Source organism: Coptis chinensis, chromosome 3 (assembly GCF_015680905.1).
Source record: "Coptis chinensis isolate HL-2020 chromosome 3, ASM1568090v1, whole genome shotgun sequence".
NCBI classification, from domain to species: Eukaryota; Viridiplantae; Streptophyta; class Magnoliopsida; order Ranunculales; family Ranunculaceae; genus Coptis; species Coptis chinensis.
Window position 1 is genome coordinate 14,098,327 of NC_141458.1, and position 23,297 is coordinate 14,121,623.

At 39.7% G+C, this 23,297-nt stretch overlaps 1 protein-coding gene and 2 long non-coding RNA genes across 3 annotated transcripts; 1 reads left to right on the forward strand and 2 right to left on the reverse strand.

The window, feature by feature from the left end:
* Positions 1-13,434: 13,434 nt before the first annotated feature.
* Positions 13,435-14,052, reverse strand: LOC147508098 (uncharacterized). Its single transcript, XM_086596843.1, has one exon. It carries the CDS (start codon positions 14,050-14,052, stop codon positions 13,435-13,437), a length of 618 nt encoding a protein of 205 aa, XP_086452969.1.
* Positions 14,053-17,568: 3,516 nt separating this feature from the next.
* On the forward strand, positions 17,569-18,445 carry LOC147508099 (uncharacterized). The gene is made up of 2 exons (XR_015216299.1): positions 17,569-17,720; positions 17,928-18,445. It is a non-coding gene; the product is annotated as an uncharacterized LOC147508099 (long non-coding RNA).
* Positions 18,446-18,729: 284 nt separating this feature from the next.
* Positions 18,730-23,091, reverse strand: LOC147508100 (uncharacterized). The gene is made up of 3 exons (XR_015216300.1): positions 22,881-23,091; positions 22,239-22,294; positions 18,730-19,027 (listed from the first exon to the last, which is right to left on the reverse strand). It is a non-coding gene; the product is annotated as an uncharacterized LOC147508100 (long non-coding RNA).
* Positions 23,092-23,297: the final 206 nt, after the last annotated feature.

The following is a 23,297-nucleotide window of genomic DNA, read 5'->3' on the forward strand; positions in this document are numbered from 1 at the left end:
GGTAATAAGTGGATGGGATTGCCTTCATATTGTGAATCCATTTTCTTCCCAAGATCTCGTTATATTGCAAGTTGGTATCTACTATCATAAAATGGGTGAAAACCATCACCGGCCTTGCGGTCACCGGCAGTATCAATTCCCCTAATGGCTCCGTCTGCTGTCGTTGAAGCCGAATAAGTTAGTTTGAGGGGGCTTCATCTTCTTCCTTTCAATGCACATCTCTTCCATAGCACCCTTGAATAACAGATCCACTGAACTTCCGCAGTCCATCAGGACCCTTTTCACCAGGTAACTTCCCATCGCTATTGTGATCACTAGCGCATCCTCGTGAGGAGAGATTACTGACTCCAAATCTTTCCGGGTGAACTCTATCCTGTCATTTCCCTTGCCAGCTCCTGGAACTAGCCCGGACTACTCATAACCTCATTTATCTACTGCAGACTGGCTGTCCTCCTCACCTTATCTCTGTGGGCGTTCCTTCCCAGGGTTTCTCCACTAAAAATAACATTAATCGTACCCAGGATCCTAGCCACGGCCAGAACTCTTTCAACCAGCTGCACTTCCTTGATAAACTCCTTCAACTTCCCTCTCTCAATCATATTTTCTACTAACCATTGCAACACAAAGCATCCATTGGTGGCATGATTCCTGACCTGATGATATGCACAAAATGGCTTTCCTTCTATTTCCCTGGGTGTGTTTCGCGGAGCTTCATAATACTGCTGTCCCTTGATTAATGGCAAGATTTCCTCCAACGGTTTGTTCAGCGGTGTTAGCTCTATTTCGAGATAATGTTTTCTCTCCCTGTATTCTCTTCCTCGCTTGATCCCCCGCCTCTTTCCAGGTCTCTCCCCTCAGGTTCCCCCCTCTCGTGCCGCGGTCCTTTCTCGGTCTCTCCGGTCCTCCACTCCCACAACTTGCACTGACTTCTCAGGCTTCTTGTGTTCCTTACTATTTCTCTGCAAAATGTCCTCGTATCTTATGTATCTCTCTACCTTCAAATACAAAGCATGTAATGTAGTAACTTCAATCTTAGACACAGACTTATGGACTCTGGTTCCCTGTTTCAATCCATGCTGGAACGCTATGACCATGGTGAGTGTTGTGACCATAATCGCGACCTATAGCTTTGTTAGTACTCCGGCTCTCATTTTGGATCGGCTGCACCAATTTGGTTGCCTACGTACCCATTTCGGGATCAAGCCGCCGTAGTTCACCTCTCTCCTCACCCCTCTCTGCCTCTCTTGTTTGCCTCCATTCATTGCCCTCCTCTTTTCCTCCTCCTCCCTTTTCTTTTTATATTCCTCTCTTAGGTTTTACTCATGGGACATAGTATGGTCTTGGGCCTATTCTCTAGGCCCAATACATACTATGGTATGGGCCTTATCTCTTGGGCCAGTACTTATGTGATGCATTCCTGAATATGGCTACTACATTTGCCCCCTCTCGGGTTCGGCGACGATGATGACGGCGGACCCAAGAAGTCTTCAAACTTCCTTGTCTCTCTCTTTGAACTCTAGATATCCACAGTATCCTGTGACTGTACGTAGTCTTCTCCTCCTCAGGACATTTCGTATCCATGTACTCTGCTACTGGACCGTATGTCCGTGAAGTACTCAATCCATCAGTTCTTGTTCATATACCCCATTAACGTATCCCCAAAGGATCTCATCCCCTTCGCTCTCTCCCTTCAACTCGATACAATGCCCACAATGTGTCTCAACCCAGCCATAAGCTCTCCTTCATAGAACTCACTACTATGTCCACGGAGTGTCTCACCTCAGCCAACATCTCTCTTTCCGAAAACTTGCCACTATGTCCATGAAGTGTCACCGATACTGTCATAATCTCTCCTTCACATAACTCACTTCTATATCCATGAGAGTGTCTCACCCTTTCATTTCCCTTTTCGTGGGGACTCAACTATCTCATCCCCTTCACTCTCTCTCTTCAACTCAATACAATGCCCACGATGTGTCTCAACCCAACCATCACCTCTCACATAGAACTCCCTACCATATCAGCGGTATGCCTCCCCGACCACTGCTCTCTTTTCGGAACTCTCGCCGCCCCAATGCGTGGAGTGTATCACCCTAGCCACCATCTCTCTTTCAGGAGAACTCAGCGCCTCTGTCATGGGTGTATCACCTCAGCCACCATCTCTCCTTCAGAGAACTCACCACTATGTTCGCAGAGTGTCTCAGCCCTGTCATAAGCTCTCTTTCACATAACTCACTACTATATCTGCAGAGTGTCTCACCTTTCATTTCCCTTTCGTAGAACTCAACTATCTCATCCCCTTCGCTCTCTCTCTTCAACTCAATACCATGCCCACGATGTGTCTCAACCCAGCCAGCACCTCTCACATAGAACTCACTACCATATCAGCGGTACGCCTCCCCCAGCCACCTGCTCTCCTTCTCGGAACTCACTGCCCTGTCTGCAGAGTGTATCACCTCAGCCACCATCTCTCCTTTAGATGACTCACCACTATGTCCGCGGATTGTCTCGTCCCCTGCATTTCTCCTTCTCATAACTCACTATAATGTCCGCGGAGGGTCTCTGCCCAGCCATAAGCTCTCCTTCATAGAAATCTCTATCATGTCCGCGGAGTGTCTCACCCTTTCATTTCCCTTTCGTAGGACTCAACATTGTATCCGCCAAGGGTCTCATCCCCCTTGCACTTACTCATGGAATTCGATATACCGTCTGCAAAGGGCCTCCTCCCCTCTATTTCTCTTTTGTAGAATTCAATAGTATTGTTCCTTCTGGAACTCCGGCACGCGGAGGGCTCATCCCTCCCTCCCCCCACTGTCTCTACTCTGAAGTGGAGTCTATTGAGGGGCCACTCTGTTTGCCCCCAAGTCTGATTGGGATCTCATGTCCGCAGATGGCTCATCCCCCCCGCTATCTCTGCTCTGGAGTGGAGTCTGATGAGGGGCAACTCTGCTTACCCCCAGGTTTGACTCGGATCTCATGTCCGCGGAGGGCTCATCCCCCGTTGTCTGCGCTTTCACGGGTGGAGAGTCGGATGAGGGGCAACTCAACTTGCTCCCAGGTTTGACTCGGATCTCATGTCCGCAGAGGGCTCATCCCCCCCGCTATCTACGCTCCCCCGGGTGGAGTCTGATGAGGGGTAACTTTGCTTGCCCCCAGGTTTGACTCGGATCTCATGTCCGCGGAGGGCTCATCCCCCCCGTTGTTCAGATCTCATGTCCGCATATCTCTTGCATCTCCGACCTGCGGCTCAACCAGGCTCTGGGGCTACTCCCTTTGACCTGCCTGTCTCTTGCCTTTCTGTCCCGCGAAGGGCTCATCCCACTCCGCGGGCTCGCTCGAGCTCTCGCCTGTTGGGGCTCTCTCATTGCCTCATGTATCTCTAGCATCTCTGGTCCGCGGAGGGCTCATCCCACTCCGCGGGCTCGACCGGGTTGTCGCCGGTTGGGGCTCTCTCATTGCCCCATGTATCTCTAGCATCTCTGATCCGCGGAGGGCTCATCCCACTCCGCGGGCTCGCTCGGGCTCTCGCCTGTTGGGGCTCTCATTGCCCCATGTATCTCTAGCATCTCTGATCTGCGGAGGGCTCATCCCACTCCGCGGGCTCGCTCAGCTCTCGCCCGGTTGGGGCTCTCTCTCATTGCCCCGGGCTTGATTTCCGGATCTCATGTCCGCGATATCCTATCCCGCTTTCGAGGGCCGGACGCCCGGTCAGGGACGACTCTGCTGCCCCACACGCATTTGTTCGGACATGAGGGTCTACGGATCCTATCCATTTCGAGGCGGACTGATGGTCGGACGACTCGGCCCTACCCCATGTTTGATTCGGACCACGAGGGTCAGCGGAGGGCTCGTCCCCCGTACTCATCCGCTTTTAATTGGGCTTCATTGTTCCTCATGGGATATAATATCTCCTTTGCATGTGGGTCTTTCTTAGCTTTCGAGTTCCTCAACCGGGGCGAGCAACTACATATGTGTATTTCCTAAGAGCGATTTCGTTACTCAAGGCCTCGAAGGCTACACTTGCCTTTCTATTCATTCTCGCTCATACTGCCGTGAAGAGCGTGACACATCTCGAGCTTGATGCCCGAGGCTTCATTTCAGTGCCTTGTCTCTTTGAACTAACGGGAGCAAGGTCTTCGATCTCTCCACGATGTCCATCTCGAAGTAGAATCAAGGAACGCCAAAGATCCACGAGAGCTCTATGGTAATACATCATGCCTCTTACAAGACGAGCAATGTCCGGTCTGCAGACGATGCCCCGGCGGAGATCTTTTAGCTTGTTATTTCCTATTTCATTTTCATACACCATGCCCTCTCTGCGCATCCTCTCTAAGAAATTTATCCACTCATCATCGTCAATTTTCTGCCGATAGAACAGTGTAGAGACACCATCTTCACTCTCAGTTCGCAGCTGTTCTTTGTTGTACAAAACTTCTTTGATTCTTCAAGCACGTTAAAGATCTTGAGAGCTTGATCTAGCATTCCTGCCTGACACAACCCAGTGAGAAAGATATTGTAAAGTGAAGACTCAACAACTTTGCACTTCATATCCATTTCTAGTACTCCACGAACTGCAACTTCGATATTTCCTAGATCCACATTTTTCTCCATTAATTTGAGTGGCCTGTAACTCAGAACGAAGAGCTTCTACGGTATGCTCCATCTTTCCCAAACTTTCTCTGAAGATGTGATTTTCAGCTTCCTGTTGAGAACTCAAGGAACTTAACTGGTGCACCTTCGCTTGTAATTCACTATTTTCCATCTCCTTCAGTCCAAACTCTTCCCTACAAAAGCTGACTTGTTCACTAGCTTCGGTGTATTTCTGAACAAGAGGCGATCAAAGATTCCGGATATGAGACGACGGATTATCGGAGTCGGCGTCCATGTCATTCATTCAACCGTATTTACAGCCCCGACATCTTCCACCAACTTAAGGAAGGATTTTGAATCAACACTATTCTTCCTCGGTTCGCAACATCTTGTGTTATATCAATCAACTTGAACTCCATTCGGCGTTTGCCGACTTAATTAGCAAGCTCGCCAAGCGGCTCTCTCTCATTCGATTCAAGAGGTATATGAAGTTACCGGGATGTAGGAGATCAAACAAATTTTCTTCTTTCAGATCCAACCCATTCACTTGGGCATCTTCACATACGCTAAGTGTTAATGTTTAAGCTCACTATAAAGGATTTCCAAAGCTAGTCCATTCCTTACATGCAAGTCGGAGAATTTCTCATTTAGTGATTTGAAAGAACTGTGCATCTTCTTCATGAGACCTTTGGACGTTGTTCCAAGTTTCGCTGCGGATCCTCAATCATTTTGGTTGCGGCATTAATCGACAAGAACAAAGTGGCTGCCCACATTTATGGCATCAGATTGGATAGTTGAATTCTTTGGTGTCGGGCGATCTTCCAACAGATGCATCAAGGTCCTGAACCATCTCCATAACTTCTGCAAGAGTGAAGCTCCACTCTTTCTCCAACATAGATAATTTTTCCCCCACATCCTTTTGCAAAACTTCTACTTTATTGAAGAAGAGAGCTTCCATTTCATCTGACTTTTGTTGCACTGTGTACAATTGAAGGTGCATATCATCCGTTCTCGATTGGTAATCAAAAATTTTCTTTACAAGCTCAATGATCCTTGCCTAAAGATCGTTATTCTGTTGCTTCAAAGCTTCATACAGAACCTGCAGATCACATAAAGCTGCAGAAGCAAGTTTTCCATTACTCTTCTCATATTCAAATTCTTCATTGACCTTCATCGCTCTCAGATTCAAGTCCATCAAATACGCGACTCTCAAATAGTTTGTCTGTGCTTTAGCTAACGTAAAGTGATCTTCTGTTGATCTTTCTCCTTCCTCCAAAGGCAACTCAGTTGGATCAGCGTCATCGTGAGTTCCTTCTCCCTGAAAATTTAAAGAGCTATCAGCAACACCCTCCCTTTCAATGGCTTCATCTACTTCACCTGCTACTTTTTCTGTTCCCTCCGGAACATGAGATTCCCTGGAAAAGTCTTTATCATCTTCTCTATGACTGGATAAAACAGAGCCCTTATCTCCTTCAGACTCTGACCTGATAATTTCAACACCGACAATCTCCCAATCTTGTAAAGAGCCAGGACTCTCTTTGCCCATTCCATCAAACTGATTCGAAACCAAACTGTGAGCTTCCTGCATTGCCCCTGATCTTCCGTTTCTTTCTTAGAGGACATATCCGACAATAATTCTTGTGAAAGTGAAACAAGTGAATCTTTTTCTTCATTTCGATCCTCCTGCGATATTGTAAGATACGAGGTCAATGAATCAACAGATGCCAACTCAGCACCATCCACAGATTCGCCTCTGACTAGAACTGACTTATCAGAAGGTCCCAATGAACTATCCGCTACCTCCTCATGCTCAACACTCACACTGCTTTGCCCATCCGCTAAGACAGCTTCCTCCTTCACCAACGCAACTTCTTGTACTGGTAACGTTTCCAATGGGCTCTAGAACTGATCAATGGTCACTGCTTTAGAGTTATCGCCACCCTCAGCTACCTTTGGAGATGCAGGTGTCGTCTTGACTGAAGATGCTGCCAAGTCAGCAGTAGCATCACCTCCCTCCTCATTTACAGACTTGACATTTTTACTAGAGGATGATTTCGCTTTGGTGTTCTGCTTCTTAAATCTTAGCTTCCTCTAACTTCTGAACCTTACAAAGACCACGTATAAGAGCATTAAAAGTCATAACAGTTGGAAAACATTTCTTCTTCTCCATCTCTTCAAAAATCTGTTGTGCCTCCCCTTCTAGACCTTGGTTACACAGACCACAAATAAGAATAGTGTAAGTTGCAGCGTCAGGAAAACTTTCATGCTTTGATATCTCTAGTTTAAGAGACCGAGCCTTATCCATAAGCCCCGCATCACAAAAACCCTTGATCAAAGTATTATAGCAATACGTATTAGGAACCAAACCCCTCTCACTCATCTCAGTTAAAAACGTTAATGCCTCCTCAACTTTACCCGCTTCCGAATAACCTTTAATCATAACCGTATAAAACACAACATCAGGAACAATATTTTCCTTCAAAACCATCCTATATCATTCACACGCCTCATCAAATCTCCCAACTCTAAACAACCCATTGATCAAAGAACTATATGCATTCAACCCAATAACAAACCCCTCCTTCAACAAACCAATAAGACTAAGGGACTCATCAACTTTACCAACTTTAGATAACCCATCAATCCAAGCATTGTAAGTAACAATATTAGGACAAACACCATTCAACTTCATACTATCCAACAAACTCTTCGCCTCGTCAGTTCTATTAACATGCCATAAACCCGAAATAACAACAGTATAAACCATAGTATCAGGACTAACTCCTTTTTCCACCATTTCATCAAACAACTGTATCGCATCTTTCGTTTTCCCAAATTTACGTACGAAACCATGAATCATTATAACAAAAGTAGACCGATTCGGAAAACACCGTGATTTCAACATTTGATTATAAGCGACCAATGCTAATAAAAACACTTCTTTCTCAACTAACAAATGTAATACAATATTAAAAGTAAATGTATTAGGAACTGAATTAAACTCTTTCATCTTACCAAAACACTCCACGACTCTCTCTCCTCAAATCCGCTTTCTCAAGGTTTGTAATTAAAATCTACATTACTTTGGTTTTGGAGCCAAAGATGGGATTTGAGATTTGAAACTTGAAACCACACCCATTTGTTTTGGGTTGGTTCGATCCTTGATCCTGTGTTCTCTCTGTCTTCATCAGCAAAGTCAACCGGACCCACTGCTTTCGTAGACAAAGTCAGGTGGATTCCTCATCCTCAACGCATGAATGTTTAAGTCGAGTATTTGACTTTGAAAATAGTTAATCAGTTCAGCCGAAGTCCTGACGTCCCCACAGACGGCGCCATTTGTTGCGACCATAATCGCGACCTATAGCTTTGTTAGTACTCCGGCTCTGATTTTGGATCGGCTGCACCAATTTGGTTGCCTACGTACCCATTTCGGGATCAAGCTGCCGTAGTTCACCTCTCTCCTCACCCCTCTCTGCCTCTCTTGTTCGCCTCCATTCATTGCCCTCCTCTTTTCCTCCTCCTCCCTTTTCTTTTTATATTCCTCTCTTAGGTTTTACTCATGGGACATAGTATGGTCCTGGGCCTATTCTCTGGGCCCAATACATACTATGGTATGTGATATATGCTTGGAGAACACTACTTAGAGTTTTGAACTCTCTAAATTGGTGCAAAAGCAATCAAGGTTCCTTACTCACGATCTTCGTTTCGTAGAGTTGGAATAAAGATTCGAACTAAACTAAAGCTTAGAACAACTACAAATTGGAATTTACAATAAGGGAACTAAAGAGTAAGGAGTAATTATTAATGCTAGATTTTTCCTTCCTACACAAACATTAATAAAAACATTAATAATGAAAACATGCACTTAATACCGAAATGGAAATTTGAAAGAGAAATTTGAGAGTTAATCCTCCTCATGTGAACTACCATTAGTGTTGATTTGAAATAGGTTTTGATTCTTCCTAAACTCATAGACAAGTCCCTAACGGAAAAATAGATTTGATCCCTAGCATGCATGGCTCACTAAAGAGCTCATACATGCTAGCAAGTGAAACCAAACAATGACTTATCTCTAAGCTCATTGCTTGATTTCTAACTAAACTCTACACCAACTACCATTTTGGGGTAGGATGTAGAGTTAGTTGTTCTTCCTAAACCTACCAAACCAACAATTGGTTTACCCTCACATGAGTTAGACTAACTCCCCAAAAGGGAAGTTAGCTCATGATCCTTGGGACAAGGACTTATGAACTAATAAAAACACAGAGGAGAAAGAGAAAGAGAAAGAAGAAAATCCACAACCAAACTCACTTCTATTATTTCTTAGAAGAACAAGTGTTCCTCCATTAAAACTATTACAAGCTTTTTTTTAATCAAAACAAAAAAACTAACTTCTCATTTTCACTAAGGAACTAAAATAATGTCATGTGAGGAAAATAAGTCAAGGGAGTAATTGGAGTGTCCCCACATTTGTCTAATTTCTTCTCCATTTGAGAGAAATCTCATTTCCTCCCACGTGAATTATCAAACCACATTGATTCATTTTTATCTACCACATTAAAACAAAGTGACACCTTGCCTTTTTTTCACTATTAACACCTAATCTAATTTATTACATGCAAGGTGTCAACTTTGCACCAATAATTTGTTATCTTTGTCTTGACATGCTCCATGATTGATGACTCATCCAATCTTGTGGCCCCGTAGTGGGTCCATGTGATCAATGGCGATCCGGTATTTTGGGCAGTTTACAACTTCCGATCTATCGTAGAGTTCATCGCCATACGATTGTGCGAGCAGCTCTCTTGTCGTATTCGAGTCCGGTCGAGAGGTAGGAGCTTTGGAAGTTTGATGCTTCTCACGTGGATTTGGGAGAATTCATATATACGCGCCGTTCCTTGTGCTTTATTGCAGGTTTAACCAATATTTCTATGTTTTTGCAAATACCAAAAAGTATGAAAACATATTTATTTCATGATTATTAAACACATAATGAACCAAATTTATATGTCTCAATGGGGTTTCATAATACACTTTTGGGTGCTTATCAGTATGGGCCTTATCTCTTGGGCCAGTACTTATGTGATGCATTCCTGAATATGGCTACTACAGTGCGCTCATCCGGATTTTCCACTTGTAGCGTCTCTTCCTTAAATCTGTACAAAAAATTTATATGTGTCTCAGTGGCTTCTGCTTGACATTAAAGAGATCCGCGACATCTACTACCCTATTTTTCTGATGGATGAAGCGATTTACGAAGGCCTGCTCCAGTTCCTCAAACCTTTGTATACTCTACGACTCCAGCCGATAATACCAGTCCGACGCTCCCCCTTTCAGACTGGCAGGAAACATCATACAGCGGAGCCCATCATACTTTCCCTCTTGCCATAGTGGCATCTGCTGCCTGAAGTGATGCAAATGGTCTGCTGGATCTCCTTTCCCGGCGTATCTCTCGAACCGTGGTTGCGTGAACCTCTTGGGTACCTCGGAATTCCAGACTGAGTCAACCAGTGGGTTATGATTCAAGCTGGCCATCACCTTCTTTGCCGCGCCTTGTTTTTCCTTTTTCACCACGCGGTTCGCCTCTCTGTCCCTTTCGATCATTGCCTGTACCATTTCCATGGTGATACCTCCTGTGTTGTTTGCTCCGGGTTCATAAGGAGCTTCCTCGCCTCGCCCCTCCACTTCACTACCCTCAGGTGCTTCTGTTCCCGCTCCCCCCCTGAGTGGTTTCCCTTTCTCTCCTCAACTCATCGTTCTCCTCTCTAAGCCTCCCTATCTCTTCTTGAAGCAACCTGGTCACTTCCGCCACCGTATCCTCGACCTCCTCCTCCTCCTCTATTTCTTCATTTTGAATACTCACTGCTTCCTCCTCGATGGCTTCAGCCTTCACCCTTTTGGGCCTCCCTCTTCCTCTTCCTCTTCTTCTTGCTCTCCCTCTCTTAGCTACAGTAGCCATACCCTACACTATCTCTTTTCTTAACAGATCGTGGTCCAACTCGTCCCCACAGACGGTGCCAAATGTGTTAACCACAAATATACCTAACAACCTCACTAGTCTCTCTCTTTTTCTCCTCTTTCTTTCTCTCCACTGTTCCTTTTTATATCCTCTTCCCCCTCCTTCCATCCATTGATCTTGCCTCCATCTCACAGTCAATTCCCCCACACCCACAAATATGCCTAATAGCCTCACTAGTCTCTCTCTTTTTCTCCTTTTTCTTTCTCTCCACTGTTCCTTTTTATATCCTCTTCCCCTTCCTTCCATCCATTGATCTTCCCTCCATCTCACGGTCAATTCCCCCACACATGTCCCTTTAGGGTTCCGCGGCCCTGCTCCTGTACCTCCCGTTCCTTATTCCTTATCTTGCCTTCGGTTTGACCCTGACACCCCTTGGGTCACCTGCCTTTATGTGGCCCACATCCTTCTAGGGTTCCATAGACTTGCTTCGGTGTTTCACGTTCCCATCTCCTTATTCTACCTCAGGCCCGAGGACATGCCACCTCGTTGGTCATAAAATAGGCTGATACAGTAAACAAACGGTTAAGGTAAACAATTCTTCTTATCTTCCTCAATATTGTTTACCTATATAGCAAATAATTCAATTAAATGCAAATATCTATTCTTATGAGTTTCATATATTTAATTATGTTTTCCTATATGCAAAATTATATTGCAGGGTCATGGAGTACGAAAATTACAAATTATGTAAAAATAAGTTGCTAAAGGAAATTCTAGAAGCAGAATTTGATGTTCAACAAGATCCGGTCTACAGCATAAAAATAGAGAACGGACGATTCATCAGCAATGTAACAATATAGGTACCAAAAGACATATTCTTTAACAATGAGGACGTCATAGTTAAAGAATTCTCTGGAAGCCCTGCATATTATATAGAAAAGGGACAAGATTCGGCTGCTTTTAATGCAATAAAATTTATAAAAGATGAACGTGAAATAGAAATTGAAGACTTCAATTTCAAATAACTCTTGAAGAAAAGAAAAGAAGTTGAAGAAAAACAAATTCAGCTTGACACCATCAAAAACGTTATGCTAGATTGTATGATTGAAGAAAAAGAAAACAAATACAATTTCTTTGAGCTCAAGGAAATAATTAAAGAGATAAAGGAAAAGGAGAAAATTAGTTGGAAAGATATTAGTAGCAAAGACAAGAAGAAGGATTTGAAAATAAAGAAAAGGAAAGCATCACAATTAATACCGAGGTTCAATGCTTCTCATTTATGAAAGTTTGTCATTATTGAATCCGTCTTTAATTTTTAGATTAAATTTCATATATGATTAACAACTATGTTCAGTGATAATTTTATCAAGTTTATATGCATTAATTTTATTTCTAGCTTGATTTCCTATACCATATTGTCATGTATAATATTTTCTTAAATAAAGGAAATTGGTTGCCTACATGTGGCTGGAAAATGGGGTTGCGTTGGGCCTTGGGGGGGTTCATTTATTTCCTTTATTTGAGTGTTGAGTAGGCATTCCACCTTCAGAGGCAGCTGGTGGCCAAGGTAAGCGCAGAGAACAACCATCAGGTCTTTACAACTGTTTTAATGATGACAAAATTACAGAATCAGCTAACTACTCACAAGTCATGATCATAAGTAGAATCATAAATTAACAAAAAGGAGACGAACCATATGTACAAACCACACCATATCTACCAAAACATGTCGATCTGTCAGAAGGACTAGGTAGCAAGTGTGACTCTGAATAGTACTAGCCGTCCCAGCCAATCCGTATATATAGTGGAATAGAGACGCACTCTTTATTATTTGTGTTATACATTAATTTGAAGTTTGACTAGAGTATCTGCAGAAAACGTTCACATTTGTCAAACACGTTCGCATTGATGTGTAGTAAGTTTTCTAAGTATTGGTTACAACCAAAGCAATTAGGACTGTAGTAAGCTTTCAGAATATTGCTCGGTCAAAACCAATACTATAATCAGGAGTTATTGGTTCAATCTCCTGCAATCCTACCCACATTCTCATAAAACTTACAATTCCCATTTGAAAGGAGGAACTTCACGTATCCTATTATTATAGCCAATTTAATCCTCAACCACAAAACACATTTAAATTCAGAAAATAATAAGAAGGATTTCTAGTATAGGATTTTCTAACTACCATTTCTTAGACACCATCTATTTGGATCAGTATTTTTTTAAATATTTTCTAATAGATAAATAAATAAAAATAAGTTGTATAATTAATTTTAGTATGTTATAAATATTATGTAATAAATAAATAAATAATAAAATGATGATGAAAATTTATGAGAATAATAATAATAATAATGAGCAAAGATAATTTTTAAAGTCTATTTCAGCATGTATAATATTGGATGGAGGCCGGGCGTATGCCTGGGTCCAAAAACTAGTCTCTACACTAAATGATAGCCTAGTCTTTAGGAGGCACACTTCTCAACCGAACAGTGTATTTCTAATTTCTCTATTTTAAGATTTTAGAACCACATCCCTTAATTATTATAACCAACTCTCTCCTTTTTAAACAATTTACAAAAAACTCCCTCACTTTACTGAAATTAGAATTAGCTTCATATTATTTAAAATAATTTAGAAAACCTTTTTCACATCACTAAAATTATATTCAACCCCTCCTAATGTTTTTATATTATTTTTTAGATTAGAACAAGAATTCAAAAAATCATATTATCAGAGAGATGTTAGAGTGATTGGTTTAAAGACTTTTTATATATATATATATATATATATATATATATATATATATATATATATATATATATATATATATATATATATATATATATAACTAGGGGTTCGGACACCCCAACCTTTTATTTATATCAAGTTCTCAGATACAACTTTCCTTCCTTATCCCTCGTAATCAATACATGCATTTTTTGATCCATAGGGGGAATAAAGAACAAAATACCATTACAATCTTCTCTGTTCATTTTTGATAGGTAATCAGCTACTTGGTTACCTTCCCTGAAGACATGAACAAAGGATAATTGATCAAACTTCAAACTCTCAGCTTGAATTTGGGCAACCAGGTTCCTACAGTACCACGGTAGCTTCCCCTTTTTGGTTAAGATCTGGATCCCCTGCATAGAGTCTGATTGCACTTGAAGATATTTGATGTTCAGCTGTGCCGCACCTTCCAGCCTTTTTAATACAGCGAGGAGTTCCTGAAAGATCACTGACAACCTCTTAGAACTTCCACTATACGCCATTATCACTTCCCCATGACTATCCCTCAAGACTCCACCATAGCTTGCCACCCCTTCTTGCACCGATCCATCATAGTTCAGAACCACTATACCCACCTCTGGCTTTTCCCATTTAACCCATTTTTCCTCTCTGTCTTTGAATCTTACCCCGATTCCCAACTTTGCCAACAGCAATTTGGTTCCCACATCTTCCTGGACTGATTCCAGTATTTTCCCCAAGTAAATCTTCATACTGTTTAGGACCTTTTGACTTACCTTTTGTCAGCTACTTTAAATCGGTTTTTCTTTAATCTCTAGTTTCGCTCAGTCCAAATGGTTTGCACTGTTGTACAAATGAATGCTCTTATCACTTCTGACACCATAGTATTCTATTTGCATAATCGCATTAAGTAATACCATTCATCATGGGATGCTCTAACAGTGACTGGTAGTCCCATAGCCCTCTTGAACTCTTCCCAGACCAATTTAGAATAGGAACAATCGAAAAACAGATGGGAAGAACTTTCATCATGGTTGCTACACAAACAACATTTTGTAGTTCTTATGACCTTTTTCGCCATCAGTCTATTCTGTGTTGGAAGAGCTCCGGAAAACAATTGCCAAACTGTGAATGAGTGCTTTGGAACTGAATACTTCCCCCATACTATCTTGAACCATTTGACTTTACTCCTCACATTCTTTAGGACCGAATAAGCTGAAAATGTAGAGAATGCTCCTGAGCTACTAGGTGTCCATGTAACCTGGTCCTCTGTGATGTAGGCATTAATCTCCGTTTTCATAATCCATTCCTTTACCTCGCACTCTTGTAGGTCAGTGATGATCCTTGACCAGCTACCATCATCTATCACTACTGACACCTTTGCATCTTCTGGGATAGCATGTGCTAGTAGTGCTCTGGCAGTAAAAACACCGATGCGTAGCACGGTTCACATACTTGTTATAGAAAATATTCAAAAACCGTAAAGGTTATTATTTTATTTCTAATATCTCGTAAACTCTTAAACATCAGGTCTCCGGCCCTTAAACTGAATTACAAGCCCTTATTTATACCTAAGGTTTTCTCACCAAAGAAAATTATGAATATGACCTTAGCAACAAATAATTAAAATAAAGGGGATGCCTATCACATTCACCCATGGGCTTGACCATGACTACCATGTCCACATCACACTCCCCATGTTGACCTTTGTCCATCTTGATCGCTAGAGGGAACCCTCGAGAAGATACGCCGTTGTGAGGAGAGCCCTCAAAAATATACCTGCTTAACCAGAACACAATGAAGGCCTCCAACTAGAAGGCAAAACCCTTGCCTGGCCCATTATGAAAACATTTGTTCTCCTCTGTGATGCCTTTACCCAAGGGTTCCACCTCCATCCAGAAATAGAAAATCCACCCGTAGAAGTTTGCATTGCCCTTCTTGAATTAGGATCTTCAGAATAAGAAGGCTTATGAGGAGCGTTAGTAGCTGCAAATACTGACAAGGCCTCATGCTTGATTTCTGGTAGAGGCACATGAATAGTTTCAGGAGACTTCTTTGAAATGACTTCGACATCTTCTTCTCCATCTGCCAGTAAAATAGGACGCTTCTTTTTCTTTGGACATTTAGTAGCAATATGTCCTATAACACCACAATCATAACACTTTTTTAAAAGCAGAATATGCACTAGCAAGCGACACAGTAGTGTGTGTAGCAACAACAGTCGAAGAACCACTGGAAGACGTCTGGCTTGGATAGATCACATGTTCAGCACGTAATGTGTACTTAAATGCAGTAGCCAAATCATCAATCTCAAACATGATAAGTGCTTCACGAATTGACTTGCGCAGACCATTCAGATAACGACCCACCCTTTGCTCATCATTTTCAACCAACTCAACACGAGTACACATTAACTAAAATGTTCAGTATACTCTTGAATTGAAGATAATTGTTGTCTCAAATTTTGTAGCCGAATAAACAAATCATGTTGGTAGTGTATAGGAACAAAATGAGCATATAATTCTCGGTGCATAGTCAACTAGGTGCAAACACGCATATAACCCTGATTAATCTGCCTAAGATTTAATTCATCCCACCACACCAAAGCGTATCCTTTTAATTTTGTAGCAGCTAATTTCCCCTTTTTCTCATCATAAGTTTTTGTAATAAAATGTTTTTTTCAATTTGATTAAGCCAATCTATAAACTCAGTAGGATTGAGTTTATCGCCAAAAGTAGGAACATCAATTTTAATATCTCCAAATTGATTTCGCTCCAATATACGGAGAAAGCAATTAATATCAACATGCCCATTTTCAACATTTTGATAACCACGACGAGGTGGAGAAAAACCATCAACAATATAATAATTAAAATCTTTATCATACCTGTTAGAATTATTTGCACGACCATGATTAGTACCACAATTTGATCGACGACCACTACGCTCAGTAGAAGGCAATGAAGGAGGTGATGGAGACAGAACTCCTATTATTTCACCTTGCATTACGGTGAATGGGCTGCTCCCAAAAATTTTGATCTTTGTGTGGTTGTTGTGGGTTAGGGCATTGCTTACCATGTTCCCTACCACAACGATTAAAACCAGGATTTTGATGGTTACCTTGCACATCCCATGTCGTTTGAATGGGATGCAAGACCCTGTTAAGACCTAGCTGAACGACCCTTTCCTGAAAATAGGACCTTGCAGATTGGGTGGACGTACGACGTTTTGTTGTTGACATGGTGACACAATTGGTAGAACACCCAATAGAGGGGCTTCAATACCTGCTAGCAGCCGAGCGGCGCCATCATTGAGGGGTACGCCCTCATGTACTTTCCTCATTGAGGGGAGGATCCATGTTGGTGTTATCTTGTCCGCCAACTCTGTTTTCTCCGTCGTTTTATGGATCTATAGGTGCAAAATGGTTAAGAAGAGGGATTGAACCATCAACCTGAAACACATCATCAGTATTAGCCACTGAACCATTATTTTGTGGTTGTGGATGGAGGTGGTTGTTGCACCACTCTTTCAACTGGAAATATTGCTGCCGACAGGTTCTAGAATATCTGTCATGTTTTTCATGCTTTCTTCTAAACAAGACATGCGAGTATCGGGAGGACGACATCGAGTTGCTTTGTGATTCACCATAATTAAAACAAAATTGATTTTATCAAGGAACAATTCGCAGTGAACAGTGAATCTCCCAAAAATTAATCTGCTTCAATACCAAATAATGTAGATTAACAATTGGCGGAAGCAACAATTAATTAAAATCCACACTTTCTAGAAAATATTCAAGAACCCTAAAGGCCGTTCTTTTATTTCTAATCTCTCATAAACTCTTAAACATCTCAACTCCCTCGTAAACTGAATTACAAGCTCTAATTTATAACTAGGGTTTTCTCTGCTAACCGAAGAAAATTACTAATATGACCATAGTAAAAAATAATTAAAACAAAACAAAACAATTAAAATAAAAGGGACGCCTAACGCATGCGCCCATGGGCTTGACCAAGACTACTGTGTCCACATCATACAAGCAATTTCCAAAAGAAATTAGGAAATTCCAAAAACGTGTATAGCAAGTAAAAGACTGTTTAGAGAATTTGGCCAAGTACCACCAACTCACAACAAACTTGTAGCCCAAGTCGTAGTGCGGGTGTATGTGGCCTTTGAGTGGATATCTCCCCAAGCACAAAAGTATTTGTACTCTAATGGCACGCCTGTATAAGTAATTTATACTCAATAAGTTGTTGTTTACTGGCCAATATGGGACTCAAACAAAACACACAGAGAGAAAAACCACACATCTCCACCTTCTCCAACTAAGTTCACTAAGTAATTTGCAATACAAGCAAACAAAAAAGTAATTTGAAAGAGAAATTATGATTTCAGGGAGATGGTGCTAAACTAGCCTCAGGTACTGTTATCTGTTCTAGGGGTTAAATATGATTGATATTGTAAGCCTCTCTTAGTTAGGCCATGGTGAAGACCTCCCTTCTTCGTCTGTCTGTGCTCTTGTGCTTTGCACATTTCATCACAAGAGATTACATATCAAAAAAAGGGAAGATACACCGATCTAAATAACTACTTATATATCCACACATGTTAACTTGTTGTATTGCAGGGGATACTAGGTGAAGCTCAAGTAGACTCATTCAACATACCCATTTACCATACATCACGCAAAGAGATGGAACTGTTGATATAGAAAAATTAGTATTTTGATATTGAAAGAATTGAAATAATGGGAACTGGACTTCTCGTGACAGTTCCTTCTGAGGTATTTTCTAATAGATTAAGAAGTACACTGGAAGGGATCATTACGAAGCACTTTGGAGGTGATGCTATGGAAAAACTTTTCAACCGATTTACCAAGAAAATTGAAATGGCTCGCAACCACCCTAGATTCAAAGCTAAGGTAGATGACATGTTGGTTGTTCTCAAGCGCAAAGTTATTGGTTAGAAGATGCCTTGGTTCCTCTCCTAGCTGCTCTATTTCTTTCACTTCTATTTTTGTGCTTATATTTGAATGTTGTTTGTCAAGAGCCAAACCTAGTTTTGCTTACAATAATTTGTGCAGTTATGCACATTGCATTGAGCTATTTGTAATGAATAATGGTCTATGACAAATTGATTTTCATATCTATCTATCTATCTATCTATCTGTCTGTCTATATCTTAATATTAAAGCTCCCACAGAAAGTATTTTTCAAGCTCTATTAAAATTCCATGTCATCTTTTATTAAAATAGGAATTCTTCCCCCTATCAAAAATAATTTTTTTAGCAATTCTAAATTAAAAGATGAGTCATTCCCCTACTAAAACAAGAATCACACTTCTAAATTAAGCCAACTATTAAAATGGGATCCCTCCCAAATTAAAAGTAGGTTTTTATAGCACAATTAAAACGGGTTTTCAACTAAAACGGGATCCTTTCCCAATTAAAACATACTATTTGTCACGAATGAAATTTGTGTATGTTCTTGAGTAAATTTTCAAAAGTGTCGTTGCATATGCACGGGCCTACTTTCTAGTAAAGTTAATTATATCAAACATTAAAGTTAAAATATATAGGCAAGAGTTCGTTAAATGGAAACAGTAGATCAAATCGAAGTCTGCACATGCCGCAAGACATCCAGCTTTGCAAGGCACATGGACAACATATCAGAACTCATCGTGCTTGAAATTGCTGGTAGGTCTTCACTTCATTGTGTGTCACTCCCACTGAGCAAAAAAAATGATAATTAATTAAGATGAAATACTTAGGAATGTTCATCAATCACGGTTGTATTATCATGGCTTCAAGTTGATTATTTATTTTTTAGTATGTTCAATCAAGAAAAGAAAACAATGTTGATTACTAAGGAAAGATACATTTCCTTTTGAAAATACCCATTTTTGAAAAAACAAATGAGTAAAATTTTGTTGCTCAACTTTTAGTGCGTAAAATTTTAAGTAAATCAAAATGTTAAGCAAAGTGGTTTATTTCATTAACTGACAATAATTTTGAGCACTCTTATTTAAGTATTTGACTTGTAACTATAAAATGTAATTCTATTTTACCGATCAACATAATAATAATAATAATAATAATAATTCAAAAGATGAGGCATACAAAAAGAAGAAGAAAAAACCTAACCTTGTTTTACCTTTTTTTTTGTTCCCACCTCTTTTAAATCCAGATAATAATAATAATAATAATAATAATAATAATAATAATAATAATAATAACAAAAATAATTATTATAATTATAATTATACTTATATACTCTAAATTCTAAGGCAATTTAAATCCAGAATAACAAAAGAATTGAAAACTCCTGTTGAAAAAAAAATGGAAATTCACTACACCATAACAGACTATTTGTAACGGATATACATCCATTACAAAAAATATTAGTAACGGTTATTTTGCGTTGACACAAAAGCGTGACAAATATTAGTAACTGATATCTGTAACAATTATTGTCCGTTACAAAATTTATTAACGGTTATAAAGTGTCACTGAAATTAATTTCAGTAACGGTAACGTAACCGTCAGAATGTATTAGTAACGGTTACCAAATTTGTTTATCCACTCTTAGTAATGGATATAAGCGTCACTTTGATTGTTTTTGCTAACGGTTATGTATCCGTTACTAACGAATTTTCATTGTATAAAAAGAAATTGGTTTCTCTAGCCCTTTTATATGTGGGCCACCAGTACTGGTGCACGTACCTATACCTGCACCTTTTTTTACTCTACAATATATCACTTAAGTTCTTTCATTCATCTATAACTCTAACAAACTATAGTAATTAAATTCCTTCCATTCATCCACACAATGAAACGTAATGAAAAACAAAATGTTCTAAATGCCCACACCAACCAAGTAAAATAGTAAACTTTAGTAATCAAATTATTCCACTCATCCATATTAAAACCTGATAAAAAAAAAACAACAAAATGCTCTAGGCTCATGTGCCAACCAAATACAACTTATATATATTTTCACAAAATCTTGACACTCGCAAACTTGGGTTCCAAAAATTCTCATCATTAAAAGAAAGGGTTATTTAGGGATTAGTCCTACTTATTTAGGGGTATTTAGGGATATGTCCTAAAATTATCGATTATTAGGCTTTAGTCCTACTTCTATAGATTGACCTTGAGTCAACTCGATTGACTTTGGTCAACCCATTTTATAATAATATAATTTTTGTTTTTTATGAAAATGGCCAAACTACCCTTCAGCGTGCTTCACATGTGACTTTATATTGGACCTTTCTAACACCAAGTTAAACAATAGACACGTGTCAAAAATCTAAAGCATTGATCCAATGGTCAAAATTAGAAACATTGATCCAAGGTATTTCACGAACTTAAATTCAAACTCTTTAATGGCAGAAAAGTAGGACTAAAACCTAATTAACTCAAATACTGGGAGGGGTTAAATCCTAAAAACTAATTCTCTCTAATTGAAAGATTTGAAGCTTCCATATCTTGCCATTGAAGAATTGAAACCTTAACCATCTATCTTCCGGTCACACTCAACTTTACATCATCTATCTTCCATATCTCCTTCAAAGCCGCGGGTGGGTTGAAAGACATCATGAGAAATAAGTTTTTGTATACAAGAAAGTCCAATCACACTCAACTTTATAGTATTTACCTCACATGCCATCAGCCCACATCTATTAGAAAAGTTAAGGCCCACTTAACCAAGATCTGAACGGGTTCTAACCGACCCATTGATCATCTTCTCTACCCATATTTTCCACAACCCAATCTAGACATACCAACACCAAATTGACACCTCCAACAATACTTAAACAACAACCAATCACATTGAAACATCAAATCATAACCAAATCGCCATAAATTTTTGTTTTAGAGACCATTCTCTTGTCGTTGGTTAAGTACCCATATTCCAATATCTTGAAGATCTTGTTGCACAAAAAAAGTAGTAGGCGGTTGGCGAGAACAAAGGCGTGTTGTACTATGTATCTTGTCTTTGAAGGTGTTTGGAGATTGATCTATTGCTTGGTCATTGGATTACAGAATGTAAGGGGTTACAATCTTCTGTTTTTATATGGAGGGTAGTTTGGTCATTTTCATAAAAAACGAAAATTATATTATTATAAAATGGGTTGACCAAGGTCAACCGAGTTGACTCAAGGTCAATCGATAGAAGTAGGACTAAAGCCTAATAATCGATAATTTTAGAATATATTCCTAAATACCCCTAAATAAGTAGGACCAATCCCTAAATAACCCTAAAAGAAAACATCAGTGTATATATTCATATTGTACCGAGTGGTACCTAGTGAAGAAAAACAATGAGCATGATCCTATTTAGCCTTTCTATTGTTGTTCTTGATATCCAATATAGTTTCTAGCACAAATTCAATCTGCACGGAGTCAAGGACTGCCAAATAAGTCACAACCAAAAGACATGCTAAACAGGTATGTAGGATTTATAAGAAGAAATGTGCATATGTACTCTTTTATTGTCGATCTTTTGCTGGTCATCTGACATACTTGGAGAAGAGAAAATCATATCATTTACTTTGTTATGAACACTGAATATAAAATCTTTCATAGCGGAGAGGTCATCACTCCTTAATTTCATCCCACAACTTATTCAAGTAAAAGTAGTATATGTATACATAAGTAAATTAGACAAAATGAGCTCAATTCTTAACTTCTCATTCAAAAAAAAAAACATGCTAACACAAAATTATGACAACATCTTCATGTGCATTAAAAACTCTTAGTAACCACACTGCAATGCTACTTGTAACCTTATCACCATTGCATACAAACTAAAAACCAATCTGAAGGCCTTAGTACTTTAACATTATAATTGGTAGCACCAACATAATTTTCACTACGTACTAGAAACAATATATGGAATTGAAGTTGAAAGTATAACTAAAATGAGATGATACTTACCAATTCAGCTCACAGTCCACTAGCACACGAAATATCCAGGGGCTCAAAATACATCTCTGTCACGACATGGATTATTAGTCTATGTTCAATTCTCCATATCCAAATATGAGGCATATATAATTGATATATATCCAAATATATATAATTGATATATATCCAAATATGAGGCATATCCAAATACTTATGTTTGTACTTATGTTTGTACTGTGTAGTGACATGCAATAGGTTATTATATATGCCTCATATTTGGATATGGAGAATTGAACATAGTATTTGGATTCAGCTCTTAAAAGTAATTGATATAATTAATCAATTTCTTCTACAAAATAAATATTGAAGTTAAACTAATCATCTCATGTGTAGGCAAGTCAAGTCAAGATGAAACATCAATCATACTGTAAGAACCTAAGTAGCACCTGTACCACTTCAATCATACAATTCCAGCCATCAAAAAATTACATAAATGGTTCACAAGAGTATAAATCTGTTGTCTAACAGAAATACCCCATGTGGATTAAAAGAGATTTACGAAACCAACCCATAAAGAATTGAAATAATTTCAATCGGGATTTGTCCTTTCCCCCTTGTTTCCTAATCTGCAACTCCCTTTAATAAGCCATATAATTGTCTTTAATAACTTACCATGGACACGTGTAAATGAGAATCCCAAACAGATGGTTGACGTCTTGTAGAGTCTCCCCAAGCCCTTCCTTATTTCTCCCTTTTTTACTGTTGAGCATGTTCCCATCTCAAAAGAAATAGTCGGCTCCTCCTTGCACCAAATTAAGAGGTGGCAATCATTAAGCCAAGTTCATCAAATATGCATACATGGGCCCTTAGAATTCCATTTCCTGCTTAAATCATCTGAATGCAAACAAACTTGTTAATTTGTCACGCTACTAAGTGACAAAACCATACCAGATACCAGAGCCACTCATTACACCCATCTATCACTTTGGACCTAAAACCAACAGTCAGGCCACTTAGGAATTGAAGGAGGTTGTCCATGCGTGCACGTTCTTTAATTAGAGAACCCCAATTCTTTGAGTTTTCTAGATA

Coding starts and splice junctions, on each gene's coding strand:
- LOC147508098 (XM_086596843.1), bottom strand. CDS start 14,052: ATGAAGATTTACTTGGGGAAAATACTGGAATCAGTCCAGGAAGATGTG.